The sequence below is a fragment of the Narcine bancroftii genome, chromosome 13 (assembly GCF_036971445.1).
Source record: "Narcine bancroftii isolate sNarBan1 chromosome 13, sNarBan1.hap1, whole genome shotgun sequence".
In the NCBI taxonomy this organism is placed as follows: domain Eukaryota; kingdom Metazoa; phylum Chordata; class Chondrichthyes; order Torpediniformes; family Narcinidae; genus Narcine; species Narcine bancroftii.
In genome coordinates, this window is record NC_091481.1 from 31,345,384 (window position 1) to 31,361,837 (window position 16,454).

At 42.0% G+C, this 16,454-nt stretch overlaps 1 protein-coding gene across 4 annotated transcripts in view; it reads right to left on the reverse strand.

Moving 5' to 3' along the window:
* Positions 1 to 16,454, reverse strand: part of LOC138747868 (phosphatidylinositol 3-kinase C2 domain-containing subunit gamma-like) — a 179,118-nt gene that overhangs the window by 139,102 nt on the left and 23,562 nt on the right. For all 4 annotated transcript variants that reach the window (XM_069907455.1, XM_069907456.1, XM_069907457.1 and 1 more), the window contains exons 3-5: positions 14,697 to 14,818; positions 8,380 to 8,537; positions 3,070 to 3,184 (exon numbers count right to left, since the gene is read on the reverse strand). In XM_069907455.1, coding sequence (XP_069763556.1) covers positions 3,070 to 3,184; positions 8,380 to 8,537; positions 14,697 to 14,818 — 395 coding nt within the window. The remainder of the gene's footprint in view (positions 1 to 3,069; positions 3,185 to 8,379; positions 8,538 to 14,696; positions 14,819 to 16,454) is intronic.

A 16,454-nucleotide genomic window follows, 5' to 3' on the forward strand; every position in this document is an offset into this window, starting at 1 on the left:
ATCACTACTACTCTATGTAAATATATGTAAATATATACATTGGTGATAGTATCCTGTACTATCACACTCATTGGATTTAAATACAGGATATTCCTCCTCAGGAACAGTTGATCTTCACTGGGAGTGCAGGGGTTGAAGAAGGCAGCTCAGATTCATCTTCCGAAGAGTAATTTCCAATGGGCAGGTTGTTGACTCGGGACGGAAGGAGTTTGGTTCTGGAGAAGCAGTGATTACCTGTTGAATAATTTGCCATTTACCTTGCACATTTTCCAGTGTGGAACCATTGTCTTGCAGTTTGTACGTGCACGGCTGGCCCGCTCCTTGCTGTAACTCCTCCCCCTCGATTCCCCTAATAAAGGCGGCAATTCCATAGCCCCTCCCCCAGTACAAGCTCAGGTCAAGGGTCAACAGCATGAGAGTTTATGGTCATAAAAGCTTCTAGTCTTTGAGGTTACTGATAGAGCATCACAGTGGGAAACTAATTTGAGGTGAAGTGCAATATTTTGGTGAGGAAGATTGAGAAGACGTTTTGTGAGATAAACCAGCCTGGGTGCCCCAAGTCTGCACTCAGACCTGTTATCCTGACCTGTATGCCATTGTGAAGCAGAAATGGAGAAGAATGGCTAATGGACAAATCAGAGCGAGATTCTCCCCATTTGTCTCGCGGCGTCCCATGCTGGAAAAACTCACGCAGTCCAACAATCCTCATGCTTTTGTGGCTTTTCCTCTCTGCATTTTGCACCCAACCAGCTCGCTATAAGGGAGAGTTGCCAAGTTTGGGACCAGGGCCAAGGCCTGTTCCTTAAAAAAGAGTCAGAGAAAAAAGAGGAGAAATCCTCCAAAACCATGTGTGATGCCCTACAAGAGTCGGTGACATTCACTTCTGCCAATGGTAGTACTAGAAAGCTAAGAATTCAAGCCACAACTCAAAATTCCCCATCGAGCTGACAATGTACAGAAGGGTCAACTCAGATCACAGCAGATATGAGAAGGTATTGTGGTCCAGTGGGATCACAGAGAGACAAATTCTGGACACAAGTGTCACAATCAATGCAACTTTATTGAACACACAGGAACCAAACAGGGGAAGACGTCAAACAATACTTATTTTCTGACTATCCATCCCATAGGATAATGATTGTTCCTTTCAGTCAGTTTGTGGGGTTTGATATGAGATACCCCAGTCCTCAGAAAGGAACAGCGTATGCATGAATGGATTGAGGCAAATAAGGGTTGCACAGGTCCAGACCCCCCCCCCCCACCGTTTCGACACCACCTCCCGGATTCAGCAGCATGGTGAGGCCAACAACGGCTGGGGGGGGGGGTGGTCTGTTTCTATTGCAGTGAATGGCCTGACCAAGCTTGGATACAAGGGATGCCTTTGACAGGCCTTGTTTTTCATCCTGCAGGGTGTCTAGTCACCCTCCTCACCAGGCAAGCCTGGTGGATGAGCAGGTTTAGTTGCCAGTCACCTGACCAAGCAACACGTAGTACGGGGTTACATGGTACCAGTAGCACTCAGATGAGTGACCTGACTCTACTACTAAAATAACTATATGGACATTCACATTGGCCTAGGTTGGATTTGGATACTAGCAGCCATCTATCTTCGACACTGTACAAGACAAAAACTATAAACTGTAAGCAGGCACGTTGAGCATAAGGGGTTGGGCACACATATGTGGCTGCTTACCCTACCACTCTCCCACTCTTCACAGACAAGGACTTTCAAACACACTCCCGATTCCTTGTACTAACTTGGGTGTGGCTATCTGAAAGCACTGATCTATCGCATCTCTATGGCTCAACAAAAGGGTTGTGCGCACCTTACCCTCGACTCCTCCAGTGATGTCCACAGTAGCGACCTGGCATGGAGCGATGTCTGGGACTTGAACCAAGAGGCAGAGGGAAAGAAATTTGGTATGCATTGATTTTTTTTTTACTGTTCTGAGCTGGGCGTCTGGCCAACAGTAAGGTTTGCACTAATGGGTGTTCATGAACACATAGTTGAAAAGTAAATTAGCAGAAAAAAGGGGCAGCACGGTCTGTGGTTAGCGCAACGCTTTTACGGCCCCAGCGATTAGGAGCAGGGTGGTACGAATCTCATGCTGTCTGTATGTTCTCCCCGTCTGAATTTCCTCTGGGGACACCAGTTTCCTCCCACGTTCAAAAAAATGTACTGGGTTAGTAGATTAATTGTGTGTAAATTGGGTGGCATGGACTTGTAGGGCCGAAATGGCCTGTTATTGTGTTGTATGTAAAAAAAATCCTGAAATCTACACTTATTAAAAATTCACAAAAATTAAAATATCTGCAGTATCTTGAAGCCAGCACTCATCTGGACAAGGGAAGAGTGGAAGCAATAAACATAAGAGCTTTTCTTGGGTTATTGCTCCACTGAAGTGATCAGTCCCTATACACAAACCAATCTGCGATCTATTGCTTTTTTAAAAAAAACACCAAGCACAATGTAGATTGCTTATATTGAAGGGAAACAACTTGGAAGTATTTAAGTGTTTTCCGATGCGTGGGTCCCACAAGCTCCATCCCAAATGAGATGGAACACGGCTCATTTTAATTTGTGGCCAGCTTGGAGGCTAGCAGAACTGGAAAATGAAATGTTAATTGATCTTGGAATGAGGCATTGGTTCGAGAGGCTTTAATGTTCTTCAGAACTAGTTTGCTGATTCAAGGAGCTGCTCTGTTCCACTCACACAGTGGGGCTCTCTTGCTTGGATGGGAGCTCTTTGGCAATTAAACTGCACCTGTTTGATGCAATTACCCATGTCTCACCCCTTAAAAATTGTACAATCGTTGAGGAACAAAGGGAGATAAGATGGCCATGCAAGTCCTCCCACCTTTTAATTTAATCAGCTATCTACCTGAACTTTATTGACTTGCATCTACACATTTTCCCATGATACCCTTACTTGATATAATCTATTGATATCAATCTCCAAAATTTCCAACCCATTTATCACATTGGATGTCTAACTTTCACTATCTTCCGTGTGAAATACACATTAGTACAAATTTGTTTAAAAACAAAATTGTGCACAATCAACTTACTTCTGCAGAATTTCTTCAGCATCACAGAGCTTTAAAACATAATCGGTGCTGGCCTCGGAACTTTGTTGTGCATTGAACAGGGTTGTATGAATGAGTTCCTCAACTGTGGAGCCAACTAAAAGGATAAGAGAATAGGTTTCAACAGCAGAAGATAGGCCCCGCTGTTTAATCATAAACGGATCCATTCTCCCACTCAGCTCCGCTCCCCTGTCTTCTCCCCATAATCTTTGAGGCCCGAGTTAATCAGGCCCCTATCAATCTCTGCCTTAAATACACCAAAAGGCTTGGCCACCACAACCGCCTGTGGCAACAAATTCAACAGCACCAAACAGATGAACAGATTATCACCATCTGGTGAAGTAAATTCCTCCGCATCTCTGTTCTAAGTGAAATTGTGCTCTCTCATCCTACAATGAGCTCTCCTACAATGGGAAACTACCTTTCTACGTCGATTCTGTCCAGGTTGAACAGCTCCTCATTTTGTTTTTGGCAATATTCTGATCTGTGGATATGAAACAAAATGCTACTTCATGCACTGCTGTCACCACAGTGCAATTTTATGCAAAAAAAACACTTTTCCGTTGCTTTCAAATTGGCCCACTGCAGGGGAGGAAAGGTCCAGTAATTTTGGTACTGAAACACTAAAGTCGGCAGCCGCTGTGATTGTAGTAAAACGCAGACAGAAATGCTGGAGGAGCTCAGCTGGTCTTGCAGTGCCCATGGGAGGTAAAGATACATTACTGACATTTCAGGCCTGAGCCTTTCTTCTGGAAGATTAGTTGGAAAGAATGGAAATATTCACTATTCATATTATTTAGAGTCAATGATAAAGGCAAATACAAGAAAGAGAAGCTGACAGGAATGGGCCATATGACAATACTGAAGTTTTGTGAATAGTATTACAGTAAAACCCCAGTATCTGGTACCTATGGGGATTAGTAGATGTCAAATAAGTGAATTTGTCAGTTGCTGTGTGATTGGTGAACTAACTGGTCGGGGGTGCCAATTTTGAACTTGCGTATTTTTTACCTATTTATTTTCCGCATTTTTTTTTTGCCAGTTGCTTGAAGCTGTCGATTGCTTGAATTCTGCTTAAGGGGGATTTTACTATTGTCAGCTATTTCTACTTTTGACATGGATCAACTGAAGGCTTTGTTTCTTGCTGTGCGTTTGTCTGGGGTTAACTCTCTCCTGCCCTAGTTCTGTTGAGGTTCACCACCAAGTGGGCTCCATCTCCTGTTGTTGTGTTGGTCTAGTCTCATTTCGCCGCTGCCTTATTTGATTGGACTTCACTGCTCTGTGGGATTCAGCACCTTGCATTCTGCTAGTCTGGACTTTCCTTCTGGGCTGCTGGATTGGGCTACAGCGACTGAGGGTTCCTTTCCCCACTGCCCTCATGGTCTGGGTTACTGATCCCTCTGCTCTGCCAAACTCTCTTCTCCAACACTCTAGGTTCATGAAAGAGGGCCGCAGAGAAGGAAACCCAATATAGAGTGGGATAAATTGGCCAGGAGGGTGCAAATCAACTGGAGACAAAAATTAGTTTGAAGATGCAGAGCAAGAAAAGGAGAAAGTTAAAGACAGCAGAACTTTGCTTCCTGTAGATGTTGCAATGCTTGATGAGTTTCTCCAGTACATTTGTACATTGCACTACAATCATAATGTCTGCAGACACTCATGTTCAACTCTTGTTCAACTCCCGTTCAGTCTTCATCCAACTCCTGTTCAACCCCTGTTCAAAGTTCAAGAGTTATATTCATCCAAAATCATTTAGAAATAGATGCCAGTTGTGTTTACTGAGCGATAAAGCAATAGGTGAGTGAGACCTAATTGGGAGGGGACCTGATTGACAGTGGGATAGCTCATGTAAGGTTGGTGCTGTGGGGTGGGTGAACGGATGATGGTGGCTTTGGGGCCAAAATGACCTCCCCTGTCAATGGTGGGTGGAAAGGAAAAATGCGAGCAATATTCTGGTGGCAAGAAGATGGAAATAGACATTCATTGCAAACTGATGTGGGATCTGAAGACCCATCTTAGCACAAACAAAATTCCACACTCTACAATGTCAGTTTAAGACCAAATTAACATTGCAAGGAGGACAGAAAATAAAATGCATTATATTTAGCTCTAAATGAATGACAGTACTGGGCTACTGAATCTGAAATAGCATCCCGAGGGACAAAATTTTCTTCGCACTTCATTGCCTTCTCTATTTATAACTCTATTGTAGCACTAGAGCAAAGACGGTTTTGCATTTGTTCTGCTTTAAGGATTTTTTAAACTTTGATATTTGTGCCATCTCACATGAACTAGCTACATGTTTCTTTAGATGGGACAAAGCTTCCAGAGGCAGGAATCAAGTTATAATCCATTGCACTGAGAAAAACTCATGCAAATTTTACCTAGTAAGTTGCACAATTCCTTGTTCCATCAGATATTTGATGTGAGGAGAGTTTCTGCAGAGCCTTTTGCAATTAGAACACAAATCGACTTGCACAAAGAATCCTGGGACCAGGGCATGGGAGACTATTGAACCCCACATAACTCAACGACAACTATCTTAAATATTTTTGTGATGGATGACAGGTCTCTGGTGAAGCTTATCGATGAAAGCAGCTGTAAAAATGCCTGATATACCAAATGTGCATGGGGGAGTGGGGGGGAATTGTTTTGAGTGGAATTTTGGAAAGAATGGAAATATTCAGTGTTCACTTCACTTGATGCCTTTGAGTTGAGCAGTGGTTCTCAACCTTTTGCTTTCCACTCACGTACCACTTTAAGTAATCCCTATGCCGTCACGTCTCTGTGATTAGTAAGAGATTGCTTACTAAGGTGGTATGCGAGTGGGAATCATTGCTCTAGACCCAACTGTTACTGAAATATTTTGCCTGAGTAAAATTGTCATTGCCCCATTTCCTTTGGAGTTATGAAACCATGCACATGACGAGTCAATGAGGTACGATTAAAACAGAGGTGGGATGTAGGTGGAAAGGAAAAGGATGAGATCCACTGGAGTAGATGATAAATGCAAATACGCGAAAGAGAAGCTGACAGGACATCTTGGCCATATGACAACGCTGAATTTTTTTGAATAATATTACCTCTACATATTAAACTGCTCAGAGGTAACAACCTTGGCAATATGTGAGAAGGTCCTAGCTCAGGTAATGTTCTGGGGCATTTCTATGCAAAATTAATAATGAAACTCCATTTCTGTACCAATGCAACTTTGCACTGATGTGGGTTTGCATCTGACATCAAAACACACTGCCAGTCAAGGGGATCAAAATTATCATTTAGAACTAATCAAAAGGGAAACCTGAGCAGGTCTCTTAACAGTGTTTGTTTCTCAATCAACTACTGAAACAATTTCATTCCCTTGCTGTTTTGGGATCTTGCTGCGTACACATTGGCTGCCATATCTCCAAACATATCCATGAAGACATCACAAAGCAAATGTGGCTCTTCTGTGCCCCTGCTCCATATTCCAATGAAATTCAGGCTCAATTTACTCCCAGAAGGATAAAATCAAGGCAGGAGATGGTTGGGGGCGGGGGGGGGGGGGGGGTGGTGAACAAGGATCTCCAAGTTTTCCTCCACCCCACACACCATTCTTTCTCTTATAGATTCAACTCTCAGTTCATTGTTGACAGATCACAGTCTGAGGATTTGTCCTTGACAGCTCCAGTGCAGCAACTTCTGCACTTGAGCTGACAAACTCACTGTACCTTGAACAGACTGATCAATTCACACTGCCAAGCCTCCTAGGAAGTGGGTAAACTTACGGGCTTCTATTCACACTGGCCCTGGTTCATCTGGACCTCTTGGGGGGGGGGGGGGGCACCTCCAGCGGTGATGTCACAAGTGGCGTTTTACAAACTTGCAGGGCAGTGAAATCACAGTGGGAATAAAGCACATACATGCTCAATGTATAAAAGTCCGTGGGAAAATAATTCGCAGTGGGCTTCAGACTGTTCAAACTTTGGACAAACTCACAGACCAGCTTGCCATTATTCCCTAAACAATAGAGTATAACAACTATTTACAAAGCATTACATTATATTAGATATTATAAGTAATCTTGAGATGACTGAAAGCACAGGTATGCTCTGACAGCCCCGCTGGCCACCCTGTGACAGCTCCACTGGCTGTCCTATGAAATATTTACTGTGCAGGGTGGAGCTGTCAACTCGTACCTGTGCTTTCAATCATCTCAAGATTACTTATAATACTATCAGTCTGACGCATGCACTGAGCATCACTAATGGTATCTGGTAGAGCTAGTTGAGCATTGACCCTGGCGCCGAGTGATGAACAAGTTAACTCAGACGGACTCTAGATATGACCCCCCACCAACAGCGGGGTCTGGTTGATTTTTACTTGTCCTGCCCAGTTGGGAGCTTTCACAACACCAGATTATCCATTACAGACCCGCTAAGTTGTCAGGTTCAACCCACTTTATTTGACATTGGTGCTAATCTTGCCTGTGATGCCAATTTAAAGAGCTATTATGTTAAAAAGAACTACCCTTTGTCACAGATTAAGTTCTTCAGTTGCAGAGTGAAAATATGAATTGATTAAATGGTTGCAGAAATCCTTTGGACATGATACAAAATTGATGTGGCACCCTTTCATTTAATTTCACAAGAGAAAAAAAATTCTGTGTTCACATCTATTGGAGAGGAGAAATTTGAAGTGGGTCATGTCAGATGGTTTCAGAAGACGGAGAATTTGTTATGAGTGGGTTTAGCCTTTAGACCAATGGTTTTCAAACTGCCCCCCAAACTCACATTCCACCTTAAGCAATCCCCCATTAATCGCAGAGCACTTATGGTATAGGTATTTCTTAGGATGGAATCATGGTCGGTGGCAAAGGGGGCATTCATGGGCATGGTCCCTCCTTGCGAGGTGCTGTGCCCCCATACACTCGCACGGCATGGCTCCCCCACCTTGCGAGGTGCTGTGTCCCCATACGCTCGCCGTCCGACCCGGCCCCACCTGTGTTACTAGCCCGCGTCCAGTTCGAGGCACACTAGTGATTCTCCATACTATAAAACCAGCGCTTTCAGCTGCTATGTCAGAGGGGCAGAGGAGTTTACATCTGCTTGGCAGGTAGGCCACCACTAGCAACCCCTGCTGACCGAGTTTACGGCTATCGGACTGTAGCCACACCTGGTTACCCTAATGCCCTCCTCTAACAATCTTTCTGGTGCCGACCCTGGATGAAATGTGAGTTTAGTGGGGATCAGTTTGAAAATCACTACTTTAGAGCTTATAAAAAATACATTTGAATATTAAACAGTTACCAACCATACGGGAATGTTTGTATCGGCTCCGTAAAAATCTCCGAGACAATGGTTAGAGGGATATGCCAGACCCAGAGAAGCTCTTTCGGAAATGCTGTGACAATACTGGAGACCAGACCAGAATTGGACTGTATCTCAGAACTTGGGTGTTTAGCTCTCAGCCTGTGCAAAAGAAACCAAACAAAACACAAAAATTAATATGTGTAAGTGTGTGAGGGGGAGAAAACAAAAGAAAGAGGGAGAGGGCAAGAGAGAAGGAGAAAGAAAGTGAAAGAGTGAGAAAAAGGGAAAAGAAGTGAGAGAGAGTGATAGAGAGTGTGAAACCCAAAGTAAATTTCATTTTGCATCCAACAAATACAATTTTTGACTATATTTTCTGACCTTCTAACTATATGGAAGAAATAAACAAGCTATGTCATCTCGATGTAATAAAGAAGAAATAATGTTCTAAATGTTGCAACAGTATGGGCAGAGTGAAAAGATTTTCTCTAGTGGCTGTAATAGCTGGAAATGCTCAGCAGGCGGTCGATGGAATGGTCACTGACCTGAAGCGTTGACTCCTTTCCTCTCCCCACAGATGGTGCCTGACCCCAGCATTTACAGCATCAACACTTTTTATTTTTGCTTTTCAATTATCTTCACGGTCACCCTTCTCACGATCTACAGGCCATCTGCACCTGCCTATAGGGTGAGTCCTGAAGATTGAAGCTCAAATAGGATGCCAGATTTTACAAGCCTTTTAAATTACACCATTTGGCTGCAAAATTTTGAACGCCGGCTTGCATGATTTATCTGCAATGATTTACCCCAATTTGTTTGGAACTTCATCCTTGGAGATTCATTTCCCCTTCCCTGTGCAATTTATGATCAATCCAAACTAGAAAAACATTTTTTTTTTAAATTCAGCAGAAAGCTGGCTGACTATAATGAACCACCTCCATACCTTTTGCAGAGTGGGAAATGCTGGTGTGACAAAAGATGGATCTGAGAATTTTGTCAACTACCTGAGACCAGAGAGGGCAACAAGGTATCTTAGAGATCACAAGATCAAAGAACAGAAATATGCCATTTGGCCCATCAAGTCTTCACCGCAAATCTACCCTGAGCTAAACTTTTCTCACATCTCGTTCCAAATTCTGGCATTTTCCCTTGAGTAATTAGATACCAATCAATCTCCCCCCATGATCGGGCCTCCACAGCTGCATGTGGCAACGAATTCCACAAATCCATGAACCACTGGCTAAAGAAATTTCTCCTTATCTCTGTTTTAAATGGATCCCCTCTAAAACTGTGCCCTCTTGTCCTGGAGTAGTGTATAAGATCTAAATGTATATGATCTAAATGAATGGTAGTGCTGGCTCAATGGGCTGAATGGCCTACTGCAGTACCTGTTGCCTATTGTCTAAGAGTAAAGAGGTGTTGATGCGGCACTATTGGGTGCTGGTGTGACCTCATTTGGAGTACTGTGTGCAGTTTTGGGCCCCCTATCTTAGAAAGGATGTGATGTTGTTGAAGAGGATATAGAGGAGGTTTGCTAGGAATGATTCCTGGAAGGCAAGGGCTAACATATGAGGAATGTTTGGCAGCTTTTGGATTGTATTCAATGGAGTATAGAAGAATGAGAGGGGATCTCATAGAAAGATTTTGAATTTTGAAATGTTTTGACAGAGTGGATGTAGATGTTTCCTTTGGTGGGTGAATCAAGGACAAGAATGCACAGTCTTAAAATTAGAAGTTATCCATTTAAAATAGAGATGAGAAAAAAAAGTCTTTAGTCGGAGGGTCGTGGATTTGTAGAACAGCAGTACAGGCCGGATCACTAGGAGAGTTTAAATAGGAGATTAATGTATCTAATTGGCTGGGGCATCAGAGGATAGGGGGAAAAGGCTGGGAATTGGAACTAGGTGCGAGTATAGGGTAGAGTTCTGGAACAGACTCGATGGGCCAAGTGGCCCTCTTCTGTTCCTTGATCTTGTGATTCACCCACCAAGGTAAGAGGCTGGAAAGTTGCATTAAAGCCTAATTGTGGGAACGATTTCCACACTTTCCCCTAATTACTTATGTTAATGGACTCTCAATGGATTTCTATCGCTTTGTGCTTTCGTTCAAATCTTATATCACATGTTATTTTGACAGAGGCGTGTCTACTTGTTGAATTCCCTGCACATGATACACATATCAAAAATGAAGTTCTTGGAGAAGCAGAAATTAAGCACTGAAAGAGATTGCTGCTTCAGTGAGATGCAAGAACACATCACAGATGTAAACACCTTTCTCTGTCCATCAAGGATACTGACGAGAAGCTGATGACTTGGCATTTTACCAGAATTCAGTTTTTTCAGGTCACATGTGATATCTTCTTGTTACTAGATCTAATAGAATGAGAAAAGATAACGTCGGATGATAAGCAAGGTTTCCGGGACTGGGTGGTAGAATGGAATGTGGAACTGAGTTTACAATCAGATCGGCCACATTCTAATTGAATGGTTGTGCCATCTGGAGTGTGGGGGGGGGGGGGGGGGCGGGGGAAATGGCATGCTGCAAACTTTTATTTCCTCGTGGAGTTAGCTCTGATGGCTCAGAGGTAAGAATGCTGGTCTTCCAGGGATCACGAGTTCATTCCTTGCTGGGGCCTCATTTCTGTGAGGGACGCTGGACAAAGTGGTGACTCTCTGTCTTCCTTATGGTAGATAAAGTTAAAGAATTTCATGCATGTTACATTCTAAATGTAGTATTACATGACCATTTCATGCATGTTACATTCTAAATTTAGTATTACATGACCATTTCATGCATGTTACATTCTAAATTTAGTATTACATGACCATTTCATGCATGTTACATTCTAAATGTAGAATTACATGACCATTTCATGTACGTAACATTCTAAATGTAGAATTACATGACCATTTCATGTACGTTACATTTTAAATGTAGAATTACATGACCATTTCATGTACGTTACATTTTAAATGTAGAATTACATGACCATTTCATGTACATTCTAAATGTAGTTTTATGTGACAATAACGGAACCTTTACCCTTACCACTGGATCTGTGATGTTTGAGATTATGCCATGCACAGCTTGACCTTAGCTAAAATAACCCAGCACTTGAAATATTTCAGTAGATTTAAACAAAGCTCTGATCACTTTTCTCATCAATTTCAATGGAATAGAGGGGACATATCTTGACTGGCCCCATCTAAACTGAATAATGACAAAAAAAAACAAGAATTGTAGATCTTGTGCAAACCATGAGAAGCTGGCAGGACTCTGCCATATCCATGGAGAGAAATGGCAAAGCAAGGTTTCAGATTGAGACCATTTCTTGAAACAAAGACAAGTGCCTTTCATAAATTCTGGATTCTCCAAATTGCTAAACAATTAATGAGTTTCAACAAGCAGGCCCCGTTGTAACATGAACAGCATTGCAGTGGATTTACACAGAACAAGTTCCTGCAACCATAACACATTAATAACCAGGTAATCTCTTATTGCAAGGGGAACCAGGTGACACCAATGGTGACTCATTGTCTGTCTTGTGTAACATTTCATATGCTGTATTGTCACATCTCAATGAAGGAATCTTGATTTCTGTGCAGATATTTGGGCTGAAGGCTCTGGAGTGAGACTTGAGTACCAATGACAGAGGCAAGATTGCTACAAGTCATTGTTCTAAATATCTAGTACTCCAGTAGGATTCTGTTCCTTTTGGTGTAATGTGAATAATCAAAAAGTACTTTTGATTTCTTTTCAAATGCATAAATGATTTGAACCATTGACATAGAAACATGTCTGTCTGTAAAAATAAATACCACATGCACATATTGCACACTGGCCCCTAAACCAGGTCCCAGTGAATAGTTTCAAACTGAATTTTGAAAGTGGGGATTGTGGAGCAATTGCTAAACATTGCATGTTTAATGAACGTGGGGATGATTTGGGCCTTGACCTACTTTGCTGGCCCCACCAGGATCCTCGGGTATGCTGAAGAGTATGCTTTGATTATTCTGCTGCAGGCATTGGCCTAGAAGTTGCAATTTTCCTTTACTGATACACCTTTGTAAACCTTTATTCTTTCCTTTTTGGGAGTAAAATTGATCTCATTTCCATTTGGAGCATACGATTCAGGAATCTCAACCTGGTATTCGCCCTTCTACTCTCTGATGTGATAGGTGCACACAAAATAATGGAAATCCCCATGCAACGCTCCTTTTGGAGTACAGCCAGCAAAATTAAATTTACATTTTTAAAAAATTGTAATTTTTGGGGTTGGAGGTGGGCGGGGTGGGGGGGGGGGCTAGCAGAAAGCACGTCTACATTAATGCCATCTGGCTGGAGGATAGAATACAAGAGCTTATTCCTCCTTGTATTACGTGGTCTCAGTTTGGTAGTGTACGAAACTTTGGACAGTAACATTGGCACAGGAATGGCAAGGGGAATTGAAATGGATTGCCACTGGGAGATCCCCACTATTGCAGTGGAGGGTGCAACAAAGTGATCTCCCAGTCTGTGTGCAGACTCTCTGAGGTAGAGGAGACCACAATGGGTACAGTAGATGACCCTTGCAGACTCACAAGTGAAATGTTGCTTCACTTGGAAGGACTGTTTGGAGCTCCAAATCGTGGTTAGGGAGGAGGTGTGGGCACGAATGTAGCATTTCCTGCAGTCACAGGAGCAGGTACCAAGGGGGTGATTGATAGGAAGGGAAGAGTAGACAAGGGAGACATGGAGGGAAAAGGGAAGATGTGTTTGATTGTAGGATCATATTGTAGTTGGCAGAATATGCAGATGATGGTATTGGATGTGGAGGCTGGTGAGTTGGTAGGTGAGGACAAGAGGAATCCTGTCCTTATGTCTGGGGTTGTAGGGTGCAGTGGGTAATGGAGGATATACAGGTAAGGGCCAAGTTGATGGTAGTAGAAGGGAACCATAATGCCTGTTGGACTTTGGACCTTCGTGTTTGGGACCTCAGTGACAAACATATGAATGACACCTTCCTGCACTCAAGCGGGAACATGGGGTTTCCTGAGGTAAAAGTAAAAGAGTGAACAGAGAGCAGAAGAAAAGAAAAAAAATAAACAGCTGAAGAAGCTGCGACAGTTCCTTAAGAGTGTAATAGCAAGCCTGAACTGAAGTGAAACATCCTGGAAAGTCTCCTTAGTGCAGGTGAATGGGGTTCTCCAAGGTAGACGCGAGCAGAGGATAGAGATTGGAAGCAGAAACACAAAAAAAAAGCAGAAAGAAACATGATGTAAAAGAAAATTTCAACTCAAGTGAAATATCCTGGGAAACTAATTCCCGAGAATGCAGAATGCTGGACGGAAGATGGAAATTGAAAAGAAACATATAATGACAAATTCAATAGCTTGCTCTCACTCCACCATCTTGTAAAGGGATTTAAAGAAAACAGGATCTTTCAAGGAGGAGTGAACAATGAATGTCATCTGCAGAAGGATTGAAATTGCAGCAACAAAACATAATAGATTGCAGGAACACAAGGCAAGGCAGGAAATGCTGAAGCAGCTCAAAACGTGTGAAGAAATGTACAAAGGAGGTCAGGCAGGGAGTGCAGAGGGTCATTAAAAAGACTAAATTAAATTTAAAGATTTCTTGATGGATGGCGATTGGGTGCAGAAGCTGAGATTAAGATAGATTTTTTATGAACATAATGCTCCTGGGCAGTGCTAATATATGCAACTGTCAGCTTGAACTGTGAGCTGGAGGCACTAATTGATAAAATCTGCCCAGTTACGCACACCTACACGGAATGGAAGGTTCAAAGATCCAATTGCTGTTTTAAACGAATCCAAAGACACTAAAGGTAAGACTATTTAATTCCTTTCATATTAACCCTGTAGTAGCATTAGCAAGTGGAATGGTACAGCAAAATTGTGTTTATTTTTTTACGATCCAGCACAACAGAGGCCCGTTCCGGTTCATGAAACCCACGCTGCCCAATTAATCGAGTGAGTTTTAGAGTGTGGGAGGAAATTGGAGCACCTGGAGAAAACCCATGCAGGTAAAGCGTACAAGCTCCTTACAGTCCACGTTGGATTCGAAATGAGGTTGCCTGCGCTGTAGTAGCATTGTGCTAACCACTACCCTGACCACGCTGCCCATATATCATTCTTATATAATGCCAAATTGTTGAGATAGAAGTGCTCAGACAATGGTAATTGAGCCCTGGTAGGCAATTATGGGAAGGAGTCAATATTGTGAAACCTTCATTTTAGTTTTGTTTGTTCATCATATTCTGAAAGTAATTGGAGCCAATCAGAATTTACTGGGAGCATCCATTCAGCATTTGTGACTTACCGTTTTAAGAAATGAGAGAAGGTGGCAATCTCTTCATTGCTCCCCTCAGGTTTACGTAACAATTTCACCTGGTGACACTGCAAAGGCAGTAGTACATCATTCGAATCAAAGGAAGTAGAAAACTGTCATCAGAAATGAAGGACAAATTGAAATCAGTCGTCCCAAATACTGAAGAACAATACCTTAAACAGCACACAGTAGTTGGGAGCAATGTGAAGAACTAAGAAATCTGTAACTAGACGATGTACATGTAAGTCAGGGTTTCCTTAATTGTCCTAACCAGAACATTACTGAACAGGTATGGTGAAAGATGATTGCTTTGTAGCCACCCAAGGATTGGAGATATAAATAAACCTTTCAAGATTATTAACACAGGGAGAGTCCTACAGCTTGGATTCCCAGTTCTGCACCATGTGCCATAGGACGTCAACACAAGACAGACATCCCACTCCCAACATGACAAATAGCACTGGACATCAATTCCACCCCCCCTCCACCCCCACCAAAAAAAAGTTTGCTTCCTGAAAGAATTGGGGATGATGATCTTCAAACTGAATACAAAGATAATTTCAGATTTGCTGCATCACGTAGGTAAACTGGAGGAACATTACATGAACTTTTATGGAATTTGGCATGTTTAATCGCATCTTGATGCTGACCTTTTGCATTTGTTCAGTTGAACTAAAAATATTTTGCGGCTGATTTTCATTTGTACTCAACGTCTGATGCTTATCGTGTCAGTATCTAACAATAGTTGGCCGGCATTGATGGATTCCAGTTACCCTGACACTGCTTTTCCATGGTCACAATGTCCTGGTGAAACCTTTCACCATGTTCATCACTGATGGCACCGAGATCAGCAGAGAAGAAGCCCAATTGCAAATTCAGGAAATGAATTTTCAATGACATGTATGTGAGAAGTAGACTTGAAATATGACAGGAAATCACAAAAAATAGGTTATATCTAAAAAATGTACATGATAGGAAAGTGTTAAGGTGATTTTTGTGATCACCAGCTCAAAATCCATAAAATACACACAAAAGTGTTCAAGAAGCAAAATCTTCATTGTCCAGTGTAATCAAAGGAATAAATTTGTTCAGGTGCTTCTATTTTTGGAAAGTTGTTTGACATACTTAACTGGAAGTTTGGCTTTAATGACCATTAACTTAATAATTGCTTGTCAACATCTTCAAGACTGTTGAATAGCAATTCTGATGAAATTGAAAGATAATTCTTCACCTACTCATACGCAATGATTGCATGATGTTACGTCTTACTTAAATTTGGAGAAAATTAGATATAGCATTAAAGATATCAAGATTGAATTTGGCAAGATGTGGGGTCCATTCATGGATGACTATCACAGCTTGTAGTTGTGTGAATGCCCTGTCTGATGTCCAAGAGTCACAATTTGATTTATATCTACTTTCTAGATGCAGGTTAACCTTTTTTAGTGGGAGGGGTAGGATTAGTGTTGGGGGGGGTCTTTTATCTTATTTATTTTCTTTTATTTCTAGAGAAAACCAGGCTATAGTGGACAATTAATAATGATCACATTATAGAAAAGGATGAAGATTTATAGTCCCTAGAAGGGATTCTTAATTCTATCTTCAACATAGTGGTTCTCAACATTTTTTCTTTTCACTCATATCCCACTTTAAGTATTCCCTATGCCTTAGGTGCTCTATGATTAGTAAGGGATTGATTAAGGTGGTACGTAGGTGGAAAGAAAAACTTTTAAAATTGTACCTAATTGA